General features: G+C 34.7%; 1 protein-coding gene across 4 annotated transcripts in view; it reads left to right on the top strand.

Annotated features, from left to right (window-relative positions):
* LOC121374878 (ribose-phosphate pyrophosphokinase 1) overlaps nt 1–18,442 on the top strand; it is a 38,786-nt gene extending 20,344 nt beyond the window's left edge. Inside the window, exons 1-8 of one of the 4 annotated variants that reach the window (XM_041501994.1) lie at nt 4,568–4,870; nt 11,066–11,249; nt 12,733–12,831; nt 13,387–13,511; nt 13,866–14,039; nt 14,555–14,714; nt 15,221–15,346; nt 16,520–18,442. In XM_041501994.1, the coding sequence (XP_041357928.1) occupies nt 4,746–4,870; nt 11,066–11,249; nt 12,733–12,831; nt 13,387–13,511; nt 13,866–14,039; nt 14,555–14,714; nt 15,221–15,313 (960 nt within the window). In that variant the 5' untranslated portion in view covers nt 4,568–4,745 and the 3' untranslated portion in view covers nt 15,314–15,346; nt 16,520–18,442. Of the gene's footprint in view, nt 1–4,567; nt 4,871–11,065; nt 11,250–12,732; nt 12,832–13,386; nt 13,512–13,865; nt 14,040–14,554; nt 14,715–15,220; nt 15,357–16,519 lie in introns of those variants that run through there. The other 3 variants (XM_041501991.1, XM_041501993.1, XM_041501992.1) reach the window with 3 other exon arrangements.
* The last annotated feature ends 1,264 nt before the right edge of the window (nt 18,443–19,706 follow it).

Raw genomic sequence — 19,706 nt, 5'->3', positions numbered from 1 at the left:
TATTATATTAATAATTACTTAATAATACTGCTATGCAAACATACCTGACAAAACGATCATCCCAAAAAACCAAACCCACCAAACAAAACAAATCGAACGGCAAGTTTAAAAACTTACACTCAACGACAGGACATTGTATATCCATTTTTTTATAGGTACAGTTGTTTTTATTACGGTAAGTTTTTTTATTTTTCAAATACGACAAGATGCGTTTGTAATCATCAAACTTTAAACTCTAACTTTAAACTCGTAATAATTTACAAGGGAGATATCTGAATCATGAATTTTCACAAAAATATAAATATGATTTCTATATTTTCACTGGAACTAAAATACAGTGAAAATATGACTTTTCACCGAATATCACTTTTAAGGTTTCTGTTGATCTATATATTTCATTGCTATGTATAAAGAGGATTTGTCACAAGTGTTTTTTAATGTGTTAAATATCAACCTTGTTTATTGGTATGTTAATCAGTATTTGTCGAGGCTCTGCTGAGACAAATGCCGATTAACTAGACGAGGTTGATATTTTAAATATTAAAAAATACGAGTAGCAAATTCTATTTATCCTATAAGACTTCTAAAATAACATTTTAATTATTTTTTTAAAGTAAATCACAGTACTTACTAAAGTTGCCGTCATCGGTAATATGACATTTTTATTACCTTTGAATTTAGGAGATAAACAAATTTGTTGGGCCTGGTAGGGGACATCTATTGTTTTAGTAGTAGTACTGTCAGATTGCTTGTTTTAGCAAGATTTCATGACATCATTTCTAAACATTGTTTCAATAAATGTGATCCATGATACATGCAAAAAGCTTGCACATATCAGGTTTTCATGCATATAATATGAAAACCCGGATGTGTATTCAGCTAGGATTTACTACATCAGTTGACAGTTTGAAATATTAGGCAAGTGCTAAATCACTAGCCTTGTAAGCTCCAAGTCCAAGTGAGTGCTTAGTGTATGTTTGACGTTTACGAAACTGATGGGACCGAAATGTAAATGATCTCAACTTATATCATATGTAATAATAATGATGGTAACTTCAGGAGCTATCAAATAGTATACTGAGGCTGGCTGGGATTAAATCGGCTTCTGTTTTTAAAAAGAACCGGCAAAGGGTGCTCTGTTACCTTATTTTAACTAAACGCTCCTGAGATGAAATTAAAGTGTGCTTGGGCACTCACGTGCAATCACACAATTTCCGATGTGAAGCACTGGTGCATGTTACATGTAGTTTATAACCATTCTGGGCAATAATTAATTTTAATTAAATATACTCTTCAAAAGAAGAAACGCAAAACCACATTGTCGTAACATTTGGAGAATTGATTTAATTATTGAATGGTGAGTCCGATAATTACCAAATGTTGCAGGATTGTTCACAATTCACTCTAGTCCATTGTGAGTAAGTGATAGGACACACCACCAAGGTCAAGGTCATCTGGAGTCAATACCGGGTGTGGCCTCCGCGTGTGTTGATAACTGCCTGGCACCGCCTGCCCATTGAAGCAACCAGAGTACGGATGACGTCCCGGGGGATAGTGGCCCACTCGGCCTTCAAGGCTGCTGCCAGCTCGGGCAGGGTCTGGGGCTGTGGTTGTCGCTGTCGGAGGCGTCGGTCCAACTCGTCCCATAGATGCTCAATTGGGTTCAAATCCGGTGATATCGATGGCCAAGGAAGGACATTAATGTTGTTGTTCTGTAGGAAAGCCGTTGTGAGACGTGCTGTGTGAGGCCTGGCGTTGTCATGTTGGAACACTGCGTTGGCGTTGGCCATAACTGGAACGATGTGTGGCCGGAGGATCTGGTCAATGTAGCCCTGTGCATTCAGGTTGCCCTGCACGTGGACCAGGTCAGTTCTGCCAGTGTGTGAGATGGCTGCCCACACCATGACACTACCCCCGCCGAATCTGTCCACTTCCTGCACGCAGTTTGCCGCATAACGTTCACCACGATGCCTATACACACGACATCTTCCATCATGACGTCGGAGCAGAAATCGGGACTCGTCACTGAACCACACCTGTCTCCATCGCAGTTGAGGCCATTGTCGATGAATCTGGCACCACTGCAGTCGGAGTCGACGGTGTTGTGGTGTTAAGATGACACCTCGAACTGGACGTCTGGCACGAATTCCTACCTCACGTAGGCGGTTCCGTACGGTCTGGTCGGATATCCTGCACAAACCTGGTATTGCTGCGGCTGTGGAGGTGGCAGTAGTCAATCGTTCCCGAAGGTGGCGTACCCGGATGTAGCGGTCCTGCCCGGGGGTAGTGACCCGTGGTCGACCGGATCTAGGGAGGTCACGTGTTGATCCATGTTGCTGGTAACGGTCCCACAGTCTAGAGATGGTGCTTGGGGACACGTGGAATGCCCTGGCAACGGCCGTTCTGGATTCGCCTGCGTCTAGTCGGCCGATGGCATTGTTTCTCTGCGGTTCACTGAGACGTGGCATGTCCTGGATTGTCAACTGTCGGCCAGATACAGAGGCCAGGCAAGCGAACACCCTGCACTTTTATACTGTCGGTGTTCATGTTGCACGTGCAGACAACGCACGTGCAGTGGTGACATGGTTTGCACGTGGCTGCGTTTTTGCGAATATTCACATTTTGGAACTTTATTGTACAGTAGCTGCGTTTTATCGAATGTAACCGTGGGAATGTGTTTGGGACATGCAATGACCTTATATTCACAAAGCATGAACCGGTAGGAAACATAAAATCGGAGTTATAACCCATTTGTACCCTTTTGCGTTTCTTTTTTTGAAGAGTATATATACATCTTTGTAATTTTATTACATACCTATTAAATTCTACTATAGTGATAAAAACATTTTCAAGCTGTATGATAAATTTGTCTTGTATCACACATGTGTGCGATATGGACCGGAACTTTTAAATGAAGAATTCCCTTTTTATTTTTACTGGAGTTGGCGCCTTTTTGTTACTGATGTCATATATGATTTACAAATTATGTCACATCATATTTGAAACATTACAGAAGGCTGCCGTAGAGTACGATTCTTAACGTTAAGTAAATCCATGAAAGGAGTATTGATCATACTAGATTTAAGAAAGTGTTGTTATGACGTTAAATTAAAAACCATTTTTGTAAAAAAAAATAGAAGAAGTCTCGTGGTATATATTGTTGCCCAAAATAAATTTGTGCAATAAATAGGAAATGAAAACAACGTATGTGAAGTTCTGTATATTTACCCACCATCAAAAAAGCAATGTGGAAATATTTCCCCCTGCTTTACATTAATTTTGCAGATGGAATTTGATCTGACAAATAGAAGATCTCAATGTTTAAGGAGACGGCTTGTGAATTTAAAAAAAAGTACTTAAAAATAATTAATTAAAATGCATAGTTTAATGAACGCTTAGTATGGTAGTATCTAAAATGGCTCCTCAGTTGAAAGTTTGTTTTGTTTAACGACACCACTAGAGCACATTGATTTATTAATAATCGGCTATTGGATTTGGATGTCAAACATTTGGTAATTTTGACATATACATGTAGTCTTATAGAGAGAAAACCCGCAACATTTTTCCATTAGTAGTAAGATCTTTTATATGCACCTTCCCACAGACAGGATAGTACATACCATGGCCTTTGATATACCAGTCATAGTGCACTGACTAGAACAAGAAATAGCCTAATGGGCCCACCAGCGGGGTCTAAGCAGTTAATGATTCCCATAAATTGTTTTCACATCAAGGTCTGAAGCAGATTTGCAAAAAACTACCTTTGATTGTTAATTAAAATTTCTTTAAATTGGTCTTGTTAGTCAGGGATTTTTCCAGAGGGTAATTATTATTTTTTTTTTTTTAATTTTAAAAAGTTGTTTAAATGTTCCTGTTTGACTTTAAACATAGTTTATTACAAACACACAAAGAGTGTTACATCAGAGTATTTATTGTACTTTATATATACATTGTGAAATGCTTTTTTAAATGACCATAACTTCAGCTCGAGTGCCGCCCATCGAAGGTGTACCCTAGAATAAACCTCTGATGGAAACCATGTTGGTGGTAAGAACAAAAAGTGTTCTTGCATTTTTTATCTTTCCAGCACAGTCTTTTAATTAACCGTGGATTCATAAACCTATTAATAAAAAATGACTGGCCTTAACACATTTAACATTACCCAAAATTTGTCATGTTTTTCCACCACTAACTTCAACTAATTTTATTTGGCAGATCCAGAATTACACAGAATATACTGTTGGCACCTCTTGAGTATAACCTTGGAATAGTCGTAACAGTAACAGATAAATGATTACTTCCAGTTCAACTTGACACTGTGTCATGGTTGTATGACCAGCCTTAATTCAGTGCACTGGTTCTATTTTTAGCCTGCTATTACCAAGCACTGTACATTTAATTGCCATGAATATATTCAATGGACAATTACAGTCCCCTCCCCCTTTCTTGGAAATATTAAATGTTTTATATGTGTACCTGTCACCATGGTTACAGTAACTATATATCTATAATGGTGTAATGTGCACGTGTATAATGATTGTGGAGTGTGTGTATTCATTTATAAGTGTGGACCATGCTCCACTGAAGTGATAGTACAGCCCATATTTGCATATCAATCATACACAGATACTTGTTCATGCACTGTAAAGCACACTGGACATGTAAACAGACATGTTGTAGGTTATACACAAACTGTCGTGTAACTAAAAGCCATGTTGTAGTGTGTACACCAAAACTTGTGCGGGATGGCGAACAACATTAAAGTGTTTAGCGGCACCTCGCATCCTGCCATGGCTAAACGAATGTGTGATCTCCTTGGACTGGAACTGGGCAATGTGACCACTAAGAAATTTAGTAATGGAGAGTTGTGGTAAGTCGCAGCTGTCATTTTATACCAGTGAACACACTGCATTCCTCGTTGATTGATATTAGTTGTCAGTGTGTTCCCTTAAATAAAAATTATTTATTATTTAATTTTTAAAGTTTGCTTGCCTGCTTTGTGCTTCTGTCAGTTTTACCTGTGTCATTTTCTCCAGATTGTTATGCAGGTAGGTCTATTGCTTACACAAAATTGGGTCACAAGGTCTTGTTTACCTGCAATTAAGTCATAGGCTTTGAGAATTGATTAACTGAATGCAGTTGATCAATATTACCTGTAGGCATATGAGTTTTCTGCTTTTAATTAGATGACAGCTTTTTTTTGGGTGTAAAATGATTTTCACAAAGTAGATTGGATTTGGTCTGAAATGTTGAAAAATGACCTTTATTGTCCCCTACCAATCCTTCTGTCTGTCTGTTGCACATGTAGTTTTCTGGGTGTCTTTTTTTTCTAATGTCTTGAGATATTGAGATGAAATTTTGTGTATAGCTTTATCATGTATTGTTACAGATCAAGTTTGATTTTCATGATTTACCCATTTTTATCATGTATTGTTACAGATCAAGTTTGATTTTCATAATGATTTACCCATTTTTGACAGTTATGGCCCTTGAACTTAGGAGGTTTGAAAATTTGTTTTCCAGTCTTTTTTTTACACTATGTTTTAATTTAACTATTGGAATTTTATCTTAATGTTTTCTATCACTTCTTTTTTGCATATATAATACCACAGTTTGACACCCATTAGCCGTGCTGAGGTGTCATTAAACATTCATTCATTCATTCATTCATTCCAGTCTGTTTTACGATGTTTGAAGATATTGAGATGAAATTTTTTATACCGTACAGCTTATGTACTGTTACAGAATCAGAGATCAAATTTAACTTTTGTGGCGATTTACTCATTTTTCATAGATATGACCCTTGAATTTAGGAGATACAAAAATGTGTTTGTCCTGGTAGGGGACGTGCATATATTGCTTCAGCAGTACTCTCAGAATGCTGGTTTAGCTATAGTTCACAGGTTTCAGCTTTTTATATGATCATTTCAGCTTTTATTTTTAAATGGGTATCACCTACCTAATATTATATATATGTAAAATAAATACACATATACATATATGTGTAAGATTTTCACTCACCCTGTCAGTAAATTATTCCTTTGTTTTATTTTTACCTTTTGTTTATTTTTTAAAAACTAAACATGACATGTACATGTATTTTTTTAAGTCCGTTCTCCCATAAAGTTATTTAATGGAAGTGACTGATGAGATATGTATGCAGTAATAAAAATGTCTGCTGTTTTCACAAGAATGCATGTGAATTCTTCTGTAAGAAATCTGAAATTTAGCAGTTATATTAATAGAGTTGTACTCAAAATAATAAAAGTATACAAAATATTTCTACGATTGAACTTACATATTAAATATATTTTCTTGTTTAGAATATCAGTGTCTGTATAATTCAATGTGTTCCTGGTCATCTTAATATTTGTCAGAAGCCCAAACTGGATTTACCTTCAAATAATTTTGTACGTACGAAAAAAAACTTTTGTTAAGAAATAAAATGAAATTGAACCTAGTACAAATATTAAAACGATCAGAAACACGTTTAATATACAACCACTAATATTTTATGCAGAAAAATATATTTGATTACAATCGTTAAAAAGTCTCTGTTAGTCGATAACATCTTTAAAAATGCAGCAAACTCAGGAATATCCCTTTAATAAAGTGTGTCATTCTTCAGTCTGAGTTATACATCAAAGAAAGAAATATTTTATTTAACGACGCACTCAACACATTTTATTTACGGTTATATGGTGTCAGACATATGGTTAAGGACCACACAGATTGAGAGAAGAAACCCGCTGTCGCCACTGCATGGGCTACTCTTTTTGATTAGCAGCAAGGGATCTTATATGCACCATCCCACAGATGGGAGTTATACAATCAAGTTAATTCATGCATAAAGCATGTAACAGTATTTATCAGTTCACTTTGACCTCCGATCTCTGTGTGTAGGTCTCTGTGAATTCTACATTTGTCTGTGTAATCAACTTCCTGTGTTGACTACATGTGTTTTTGCTGTATTTTATGTGTCAGCTTCTCCAAGTACTCTACACATTCCACTGAAACCTCAACTCTGCTTTTATAAACTGCTTTATTAGTATCATTATATTATACAATTTGTTGGGTTTTTTTTTTTTTTTTTACTATTATTCAGTTTCTTAAACATATAGCTTTTATTTGCTGATGACAATTTTAGATATTATCTCAACAATTATATTTTTTAACTATAAAATTGGATGACACCAAGAAAAGTTTAACCTCTCCCCCCCCACACACACACATATAATATAACATCCAACAAATGTGAATATAACTTGTTGACGTTTAGTCATGTTCTGTCGGTGTTAACTAAGAGGACAAGAAAAGCTTTACGAGTTACACAGATTGGTGTAGCCTGCAGGGATGTCATACTTTATAAACCACAGATATCATATAACGTCCAACAAATGTGAATATAACTTATTGACGTTTAGTCATGTTCTGTCGGTGTTAACTAAGAGGATAAGAAAAGCTTTACAAGTTACACAGATTGGTGTAGCCTGCAGGGATGTCACACTTTATAAACCACAGATATCATTTATTTTCAAGTCTTCACAGACAATGTTTTTTCTTTCCGCCCCTACTGCTTCCAGCACTAACAGTTATACACATTGCATTCAGTAGATCTGTAACCAATTACTTTTGTTAAACAACATCCTACTTTGAAGGATAATTTTTGCCAGGTATGGAATCACATTGAATTAGTGTATGTTGATAACCATCTTGTAAGTGTTTAACTCTCATTCCCAGGCAGTAAATGCTTTGACAATAGGGGCTGTTTGAGAAACGTTGGTGGCTATATTTACTGAAAGCAGAGGTTTACAGGTAGGGTCTCCACAAGTACTCCGGCACAGGCAGAGTCTAGCAAGACTAGTCTATTCACAGGACTCTCGCATCCTTGCAAGGGAGAGCATTCTCATTTTTTAAATTTATTTTTAGGGAATGTGTGGAATGCAATGCAAAGGCATGATTTGGCATCCATGTTCAGCACTGGAATTAAGATGCATAATGCTGTTTTATTTCATTCCTTAGTCTCATTATCATGTTTTGTGTTGGGTACTCTGGTCCAGGTCGAGTTTGACCCTCGAGTACCGTACACGAGTCCAATATATTTTGGACTCGTGGAGGTCCTAGCTACTGTCTGCTTTTTACTGATGAACACACTCCATTCCTGGTTGATTGATATTATACGTAGTTGGTTGTTAGTGTGTTATGTTGGTGAAGATAAAGCAAGGAATTCACATCCTTAAAGGCATATTGTCACAGACCACTGACCTATTTAATGGACTAACAAAGTATTACCTGAGCAAATATAATTTGATTTGTCCCTAAATGTACTTTATTCAGCCATTTTCATAACCATCATACTCCATTTATTAAAGACATTTTGTAAAAATAATTGAATTATGGCAATGGTCCAATTCAAAAAATAAAATTGCTGGGAGGGATGACATGGATTTCACTCCACCATGGTTCATTTATGGTGATGTGATAGCTAGATTTGGTTTCCAACAATTAATGTCATTTTTATTTATTATTCATTTTTAGAGAAATGATGTGCTTAAATCTGTGACAGTATGCCTTTAAGTTTCAGAACCAACCTGATTGTACACATAACAAAGCTGGATATAATTTAATTCTCTTTTATTATTTCTGTTTTGAATGACGGTGTACACTGGTTTGTAATGCTCATTTAATAAACATCCGTAGAACTGCAGCATTGTAATTTGGCAATCCAAACGTAACATATTGGGTTTAAAATGAAAAACTTATGACTTACTCTTGACTGACTGTCTTTCTGTTGGTCAATCATAACCCTTATGGGTTGTATTAATAGATAATGTGGGCTAAGAAACCGTGTGTAGATGGACCTTTAGTTTAACATGGCAGTTATTAGTGATGTTTCATTGATCAGTTACATGTATAACCGGAAATTGATCAGTTGAGCTTTACTGATGTTATGATTGATTATAAAAGTCCATAATCGATCGTACGTGAAAATGTTAATTGTAATAATTTATTGTTCCTCCAATTTAGATGATGGAATTGATGAAAATATATTGGAGTTAGTGTTCATTTTTATGTGTACATATAGAAAAAAAACAATTATTAAAGGGAAACACCCAAGTTTTTAAACACTAAGGCATATTTTTTACTATTATAGTCGTAATTGAAATGATACTTTTCTTAGATTTTATGGTTTAGTGGATCAATTTCCATACATTCAAAGTGGTTTCGGTCATCCTGGTGTTTCTAATATCACAAAATACATTTCTCATATTTTTTAAAAACGCACTCGCATCTAAGAAGTAACAGTCGAGTTTTAGTCTATTTTAAGAGGGTATTTCACCATTTCAAAGTCACTTGTAACTTCATTTGTAACTTTATCCAAATGTGTTACATGTTTGTAGATTAACTAAACTTAGTGTTAATTTTCACATGTTGAAACTAGGGTCTGTCCTTTTGAAGTTAAAATGAGTGATTTGTAGGGTCAGTCGCGGTGAACACGACAAAAGGGCATTCTCATTATGCGATCAATCGCACTGACTTGTTGCATGAGTCGAATCAAATGAGTGATTTGTAGGGTCAGTCGAGGTGAACACGACAAAAGGGCATTCTCATTATGCGATCAGTCGCACTGACTTGTTGCATGAGTCAAATCAAATGAGTGATTTGTAGGGTCAGTCGAGGTGAACACGACAAAAGGGCATTCTCATTATGCGATCAGTCACACTGACTTGTTGCATGAGTCAAATCAAATGTACCTGTGTTTATTAAAATAACTGAAAACAAGTATGTGTCCATCAGTAACTACATGTATTAGTATAAATCAATGTGATGACAGCTGTTATACTGGTAACTGATATACTGACAGTGTGGCCACTAAGTTACCGTGTTGTCCGCTATGTTACTAAAGTGTCACAAATTTGAAGTACAGCCAATATTCTAGCGCTACACTTTAAATAGGTAAACTATTATTCAGTATACACATGTATGTAAGAGACATATGAATAGTAACATTTTAGCAATAACCTTATCTAGTGATGACATTTCTACCTGTTTGTCTAAGAGGTCTACTAAGTTACTCTGTTACATAGTAGACAGTTAAGATTTTCTTAAATGTCTCATCCTATGACCTTGCTAGTACCACTCAGGCTTTTGTTTTAGGTTTTGGTATACTTAACATACTTTGTGGTATAATGGTCAAACTCATTCAATATATTGGTGGATTACTACATTGGTAACATTGCAGACATAATAAAGGTATTACTGACTCACATTTCCAAAATTGGAAATAGATTAGAAATATGTTACATCTGATCAAAATCATGCGTCTTATTACTGATAGGGATTGCGATGCCATCTGGTGAGTATTTAAAAACATTCCATGTGTATCTTTCAGTGAATGTACTGGTGTAAATTAAAATAATAACATAGTGGACATAATAAATAGGGACACAAAGTAAATCCTAAATAATTTCTATACTTTCAACAACCTGCGTAATTTATAAAATTTATTTCAACACTAGACACTATCCAGAATAAAATGGTTTTGAATGAAAAATAATACTAGTATACATGTATTTGGTTCACACAGCAGTGTATATGTATAGACTTACTGTTCGGGACAGTAACTTAGTGCACAAATTTGGTTTTTGACTATCAGTTTCGGTGAAATATTTATCATTGAAATGATAAATGTTTATGCTCTTGCTAAAGCATCATCCACAATAATTATTTTCATATAAAAGACAAAAGTGAGGTAATTCTTTACCGAATAAATGGATGGGGACAAAATCATCCATTATTTTTTACCTTTTCTGTTGAATGACCCATCTGTTTATACTGTCTATACGAGAATTGTGTTTTTCAGTTGAATGACCCATCTGTTTATACTTTCTATACGAGAATTGTGTTTTTTCAGTTGAATGACCCATCTGTTTATACTGTCTATACGAGAATTGTGTTTTTCAGTTGAATGACCCATCTGTTTATACTTTCTATACAAGAATTGTGTTTTTCAGTTGAATGACCCATCTGTTTATACTGTCTATACGAGAATTGTGTTTTTCAGTGTTGAGGTTGGTGAGTCAGTGCGCGGTGAGGATGTCTACATTGTTCAGTCGGGTTGCTGTGAAGTGAACGACATGTTGATGGAACTGCTCATCATGATAAATGCGTGCAAGATAGCGTCGGCGTGCAGAGTGACCGCGGTCATTCCGTGCTTCCCGTACGCCAGGCAGGATAAGAAGGACAAGGTACATCTATAATGAAAGATTTCTGAGTTTTTCAAATTTCTTGATTTTTAATCATTCTGTACAGACTACAATCTTTCGGTATTTATCCACATTTGTCCAAAAGTTTCCATATTCTGCATCCAAAACTATTTTAGTCAAAGGCTGTGGTATGTGTTTTCCTGTCTGTGGGAAAGTGCATATAAAAGATCCCTTGCTATAATAAAAAAAATGTAGCGGGTTTTCTCTGATGACTACGAATCAGAATGACCAAATGTCTGACATCCAATAGCCGTTGATTATTTAGTCAATGTGCTCCAGTGGTGTCATTAAAAAACAAACCAAAACTATTTATATGGGTTCGGCTGATGTTAAATGCAAACATTCTGGTTTGGGGCTGCCAGTTTAGACCATGGTAAAACCCTAACTCAAGGCCAATCTAGATATCAGAGTGGTTTTTTCATAACCTACTTTTATATCTAAGAACTAAATACTTTATATTAAAATGTCTGAATCAGGACTCTACGTTAACTATGAACATTCACTTGATCAATCTGCCATTTTACTTGTCGCATCTGAAATTAACTTTTCCGACTCAAATCTTTCTGCTGAACAATATTTAAGTTGTTACCCACTAGACAGTAAAACATCTGCAAGATTGAAACAAATCAACGAATAAAAAAAGTTATGGTTTTGTCAATTGATATATTGTAATTTTAAGTTAATTTGTCCAGTAGTGTTAGAACAGTTTATGTCCTGCACTAAAAAACACTTCTCCTAGACAAGAGCAAGCTTTAATGTAAAGCCCTGTTATTAGTCTCTTCCCGGTCCATCTGGATGGGACTATAGCTTTTATCTCTGTCGGTTGATCCATCCATCTGTCTGTCTGTCCCACATATACTTTTCTGGAAATTGTTTCACAATGCCTTAAAATATTACGCTCAAATGTTGTGTTTAGTTTTATTTGTGTAGGGTACATATTAAATTTGACCTTCATTGGATGTGCCCGTATTTGACAGAGTTATGGCTCTTGAACTTAGGAGACATGAAATAATTTATATGTATTGCAAGAATGCTTGTTTGAATGTTTATAGTAGCTGAATACATGTACAAGTTTGATTTGTCACCATCTTTTTGTGTCTGGCCTATGCTTTTTTAAAAAGTTTTTATAAGCTAATTTTATATATGCTGTTGTCAAATGAGTTAACGTACTTTGCAGTAACAATAGAAAAAATAGCAATTAGATACAGAGGTGAATAAAATAGTTGTATTGTCAGTACATACTGCTCAGAATATTTTTCCAAAACTTAGATAAGTATAACCTCAAGTAAGACCGCATTTCAATTACCTTTATTATATAACCTAAATACCATCCTCGCTCTAACCCCTATATAATGACATATTTAAGACCCTGTTATTATTGAAAATGGGGTAAGTGGTATGCCATGAACATCAGTTTAAGTCTTGGGTTTTGTTTTTAATATTTTTTTAATATACTTGTTTCCAGAGTCGCGCTCCAATTTCTGCCAAACTTGTTGCCAACATGTTGTCTACCGCAGGAGCTGACCACATCATCACCATGGACCTCCACGCTTCACAGATCCAGGTAATAAAATCGGGAAAACAGCAGATTCTTGGCCACATGAACCAATCACATCATGGATACTAACTCCAATTTGGTGACAATGTTGAGAGTGAAAAACAAAATTCTTTTTTGACTTCTTCTGCAACTTCATTTTCCACATATGATTAGGTTATCTCTGGGTTTGACTAGGACTAGACTAAAACTACGTCACGTTGTTATGGCAAAGACTATGTAGACAGAGTAGTTTAAACAAATGGCTTCACATTTGGCATTTTTTGCAACTATAAGTAAGTAAAATGGAAAATGTTCTAGAAATAATGAAAACTCTTCTAAATAATAATATTTTTGAAAGACACAAAATATCAACTTACATTTTCATGACCTTTTTCACTGTGATTAGTTAAGTCGACTATAGAATGTTTAAAACTGAACAATGACCAATGTTTTGTAATTGTTTGGATGTCATTTTTTTTTTTTTTTTTTATGACCATTTGGTCAGAAGAAATTTGTTTAAATATAATGATTGAATTTAATTTAATAAAATCAAAAAAACAGTATAATTTGTTTCACATTAAGGGTTTCTTCGACATCCCTGTGGACAATCTGTATGCTGAACCAGCCGTGCTGAAATGGATTAAAGAAAACATTCCTGATTGGAGAAATTCAACAGTTGTCTCCCCTGATGCTGGAGGTGCTAAAAGGTCAGATTTGAGTTGAGAAAGAATAGCATTTTCAGAAATAGAAAATCAACGGTCATTACTTATGAGTTTTTCTTTTCTGGTATTGATCACTGTATCTTCTGAGAAACTATAAAAGCACCCTTGCTACTACTAACATGAAAAACCAGATTTTTGCACAATTCTTGATTTTAGCGATGCACAATAATCTCCTTATTTTTTAAAAACCTGTAAATTTCTAAAAAAAATTGCTTATATTGTCAACTCTGTATTGTTTTTTTTAAAAGTGCACACAGCAGAATCCAGACAAAGTTGTAAATACCTCTATATGACCTGGATACGTTATGTTCATATTTCTGATGTCACGTTTGCTTTCAGGGTGACATCAATAGCTGACCGGTTGAATGTTGACTTTGCTCTGATCCATAAGGAGCGGAAGAAAGCAAATGAGGTGGCGTCCATGGTGTTGGTGGGTGATGTCAAAGAGAAGGTCGCCATTTTGGTTGATGACATGGCCGACACATGCGGGACAATCTGCCACGCAGCAGAAAAGTGAGTTATTCCGCAATAATGGTTTTGCCAAACTGAATAAATAAATTATTACAAGTATGTGTATGGTATAACATTCATTAAGTGAATGTGTTAATTCTTTTATTTCTCACGTAGAATGAAATAATAATGTAATTCTCAAATTGGTGTTCTACATTTTGTATAGCACAAATGTTTTGCAAGTAGATTAAGCAATGACAATTTCACTTGGTCATAAGGTTTGTTTTTTTGTTAAGTATGATGTTGCAGAATTGTGTGTTATAAAGTGTTAGCAGTAGCATCTATTTTGAATGATAATTATAATAAAATGTATTGCTTGTGGGAGCAATTGCTTCGTATACATTTTTTGGGGGAAAATTAAACAGTTTGACATATGTGAAAAATAAAACTTGCTGTACATCATTTAAAATCAACTACAACAAAATTCTCACTAATCTATTGCAGGGCCTACAATATCTTTTCTTTATTCTTAAAATTCATTATACAAGTAAAAGATTTGGAAACTATTTTTATTCCAGATTGCTTGAAGCTGGGGCACAGAAAGTTTACGCAGTCTGTACACATGGTATTTTTTCTGGACCAGCAACTTCCCGAATCAACAACTCCATGTTTGAAGCCGTTGTTGTGACCAACACTATTCCACAAGACGAAAGAATGAAACATGCTCCCAAAATAAAAGTAATTTACTTTGAAAGAGATATTTAATGACATGCATTTATCATATATAAATATGTTTTGGGTGTGTGCTTTTTAAGTCATTTATGCTGTAAGATAAACAATGAAGATTTATTTAGCCATGCTTATGAAAGGCCGTGGTATGTGCTATCCTGTCTGTGGGATGGTGCATATAAAAGATCCCTTGCTGCTAATGGAAAAATATTGCAGGTTTCTCTAAGACTGTATTTCAGAATTAACAAATGTTTGACATTCAGTAGCCAATCAATGTACTCTAGTGGTGTCACTAAACAAAACAAACTTTAACGTTATATTTAAGTGACCTTTTAAGACAGGTGGTTGCTTAAGAATTGTGGCCACTTCTTGGATTAAATGGTAGCAAATTATGAAAGTAATATTTCAGGTGGTTATTGTGACACTAAAATAACAGAATGAGTTATTAAATGAAATACTGCATCTCTTGAATTTAGATAAATTAAATTGAATCAGTTTATTGTGTTTATTTTCAGTGTATTGACATATCGATGATCCTTGCGGAGGCGGTGAGACGAACCCACAATGGCGAATCTGTGTCGTATTTATTTTCCAACGTTCCCATGTAGTGAATGCTGGTCGACTGCTGTGGATGTATTGTGGTAACTGTTGGTAACTCTTTCCAGGCATCCAGTATGATGACTAGTTTAGGCAGGGATTTATTGGGAGGTTTTTCACGTTCTCATACATGTCTAAATGGAATGTTATGTGGGTACCCTTTTCATCTGTAATATAATATTTTAATAAAAGTCGAAATCAAAATGTGTTTACAGTAAATGCATAAATTTAAACTTAGTACACATAGAATTTTTTTTTACAGCAGGCTGATACAGCATTAACATACCGTATTAGCCGACTCCTTGGATAAGCTGACCTCTTAATTTGACCCTAAATATTAAGTATAAAATCATTAGCCTCATGTACAAGCTGAAGTCATCTTTTGTCCAGTTGTATGTTGTATGGATTTCAATAATACTGTCAACAAATAGACTTGTGCTTTTATTTTTCATTATATTTTCTTTCTCATTTTATTATTACAGACACGGTAATCGTTATCGCAATAATTGCGTCAATGCTAACGTCAACCATGCCGTGCAAAAATAATTTCGCACCGATAAATCATAACCATTATGCACCATTCCATAGGCAGGATAGCACATACTATGGCCTTTGATATACCAGTCTTGGTGCACTGGCTGTGACGAGAAATAGCCAATGAGACATCAGCTGTGAAAGGTTTTAAGGATCTGATCAAAATTATTAAGTCGCGGTCAGGAGTGTTTTCGATAGGAATTTTATGCACCAGTTTGTTGACTCCATGTATAAGCCAACTCTTCTTTTTGTAAAGTATTTCTAGACTTCAAAAGTACGCTAATGTACAGCAATATATGGTAATAATATTAGTGTCTCCTACCTTCCCTTATGGTTGGTCCTGGAACAGTGCTAAGGATGGGGTTTGAGAAATGCTCCTTAGTTTCAGGTCTTTACAGATTCCTTTTTCCAGTGGCCTATGACTTGTATAACAAAGGCCTTGGTGTGTCTTGTCCTTACTGTGGAAAAATACATATAAAAGATCCCTTGCTGCTAATGGCAGAATATCGCGGGTATTCCTCTGAAGACTACGGGTCAAGGTTATCAAATGCTTGACATCCAGTTGCCAGTAATTGATTAATATATGTACTCTAGTCGTGTCGTTAAACAAAACAAACTTTTATATTGCACAAATGGTAGTATGTTTTTGTTCTTACCATAATTTGACATAATATATTTTGCAGGATGAATGGAAAGGAAGTTGAAAGGTTTTCCAGATTGACTGATACCCAGACTGTGGTTGTTGGAGGTTGGGATGGGGGGAGCAATGTCTCAGACCAACCTTGTTAAAAAGTAGTTGTGCTATTGTTAGCTCACGAAATGGAATCATCTCAGCTTGCATATGCAGCTATAGTTTCTACTTCTCATACATTAACCTGATGTCTCAAACCAAGTGGATTAACAAAATTTACTAAAATATATCTTTATTATAAACAGGCATTTATCAAGTCTTTCTGTGGGTCCCAATATAGGACACTTCTCAAAGAACGTACCCTGAAAATTCCCAATTTCTGTACTAAAAATACCCAAAATATATTTAATTATGTCTGTTCCAATAAATTAATTTAACAGTAGTGTACTGCATCATTCAGGGCCAGAACAAATATCCCAAATATGATTTACTCAGACTAATGTTTTCAATCCTATCAAACATGGGACCCTGGTGAAAAAGTCCCTGATAAGGACCCAAACTAGAGCCTACGAGCTAGTATTGGATAAAGTAGGGAGCAAAATAGGGTCAGGTGCTGGTACACCTGACACAGTGGAGGGGTGGGAGTGGGTGGAATGCACCAAGTTTGAGAGATCAGGTTAAGTATTGATGAAAAAAGAAAATTGTCAAAATTCCTTCATTTTTGTTTCCTGTTTTCGCTAGGATATTTTAAAAAACAGTGTTGTATAATAATTATTATGTTGTTACTAGCCCACTGTTAAAATGTTGAGTTACAGAAAGGCTGTTTTTTTTAAAGGATGACATCAACTCCTATACTCTCTGCTTGCTAGTAATGTTTATTTGTGAACGTGACACCGTTATACACTTAAAATGTTACCCACATTTACCACATTGCTGACAGTTGACTGTTGTAAAACAAATGGTTTTTCTAACATGAAAATCTTTGAAAACTGGATTAATTTTATTTTTCTTAAGATTTGTCTACAATACTGAACAATTTATTATTGTGCAATAATTTATTGCTTTATTCTGTAATAAAACAAAATGCTAATGCAGCTATAGCTTTAATAAACTTGATTTAGTATTATTTAAAAAGTTGATTTTTGTCAATTATTTTGGAGGAAAAAAAGGAGTAGGTGGATTTTGTAAGATATTCTTATGTTAGAATATACATGTACGCACTAATGTAAGCCTGTCCTTTTAAATAAAACTTTGTTCAGCATTATGTAAGATTGCACATCTTTATTCTCTTTTAACATAAGGATTGTTCAGTGGTTAAACCTGTCAATTTATCTTATGATGCTTTAAGACAAATGTACATATTGCTATTTGTGATGATTAAATTAGCAGGGTTTTTTTTCTTTTGCCATGTTTTCGTTATGTGCTTCTGTTTTGTGAGTACTTTGAGTGGAACTGTGTGTAAATAAATAGGTTTTAAGGCTTGAACAAAAGGGAAAACAATGTTGAAGTAACAGGTTTTGGGTTGGATGGGAAATGTTATTGAATAAGTGATTAGTATGTGTGCAAGCCAGATGTGCAGAAAATTGTATAATCATTATAAATATTATTGTTGTTTGTCTGAGACTGATGGTATTTTATGTCGGTACCCTCCCCCAGTTGCTGGAAGATACCTATATTGTGGCAAATATTTTGATGAACAGTGATATAATCCCTTTGTGCCCTTGTTTAAAGTACCAAAGTCTCAAACTGGCAAAAATAGTCATGTTCACACTTTGACTTGTGTAAATATTGTATAACAAAATCTTGATAGTCACTCGGGTATAGAAAAATGGAAGAAGACATCTGTTATGTTATTGAATCAAAATGAGCACTTCATGTTGTATCAGTTTATTAAATAGCATAAAATATGTCTATCGCTGTGATAATACAGGGCTTCTAGAATTTTCATAAAATCCACTAGCCATGGGATCAGTGATTTAAAAAATGCACTAGCCCCGATTAAAAATTCACTAGCCCTACTTTGCTTAAAGTTAATACAATTTTACTAAATACTAGTAATAATCAAATATGTTATCTAAAGAGGGAGATAGAGCTTAAAACACTAACATTGAGGGAATGGGTGTGGGCAGGATATTTATATTTACAAAATAGACTTAACTGCAACATTTGTCCTAAACAATTCACTAGCCGTCGGGCATGGCAATAGTTGTTGTTTACTAGGCCAACATTGAATATCACTAGCTATGGGAGTGGGGCTACCATAATCTAGAAGTCCTGGATAATACTGTTTTTCTTATAACATTTTGTCAAAATAAAATCAATTTATAATTTACCAATGTTTTTTCCTTCAACTTGTATGATACAATACATATACAAGCAACTAACTTTATTGAACTTGTTCAAATTCCAAAAATGGGATTTCAAAAAGATACCTGGATTTTGATTTTTAAATGTTATTACAAACCATACATCATGGAACACAATCAGTTGTACCTGCTGATGTTGAGATGTGTCTGGGTATAAAAGTGTGTATACTATAAACTGGTACCATGGTAGCTATTTTGAAATGTTTTTAATGTGTTCGTACAATTCTGATAATGTACAGTATGTTTTCTAAAACTTCCCTTCATTGGTGAATCTTTGTTGTTTTTATAGTGAAATAAATGAAATTGGATGTTTAATATTTCTTTGTTGTCTGTGCAGATTTCAATATATATCTTCCATTTTCCATGAAAATATTGTAACTGTTGTTAGTGATGAGTGACATTTACAAATGTTCTGAGATACAGTGAAGAAACTGTTTAATATCTTTTATCCAGGCTCAGTGACAGAATGGTAAAATTTGCATAGCGTGATGTGCTTGAATGAAAAAGTGATGAAAATATTTACCTTAATATAAAATCTTATCTAGCCTGGATGGCACAGTGATTAAGCCATCGGGTTAAGATTGTATACAGGATGGAAGCACAAAAATAAATTAGAATTATAGTCGGTTATTTCAAAAGAAATCTGATCTTCTGTTTAAACCTTATCAACTTAATGTTTTACAACACAAAAATTGATGTAAATTTAACAAGAAGAAAAAAAAGCTTATTTTCAAATTGCCATCAAATTTTATCAATTAAATTTCATTTTCAATACATTGATGAAGGCATATGTTGTTAGGAGAGTGAGTTCGTGAACAGTTTAGTTGGTATCACAGTCTTCTATTCCATCAAAGTAGGATGTAGCACAGTGAT

Source organism: Gigantopelta aegis, chromosome 6 (assembly GCF_016097555.1).
Source record: "Gigantopelta aegis isolate Gae_Host chromosome 6, Gae_host_genome, whole genome shotgun sequence".
Taxonomy (NCBI): domain Eukaryota; kingdom Metazoa; phylum Mollusca; class Gastropoda; order Neomphalida; family Peltospiridae; genus Gigantopelta; species Gigantopelta aegis.
Note: the sequence above shows the minus strand (reverse complement) of the source record. Positions and strands in the feature narration are given on the sequence as shown.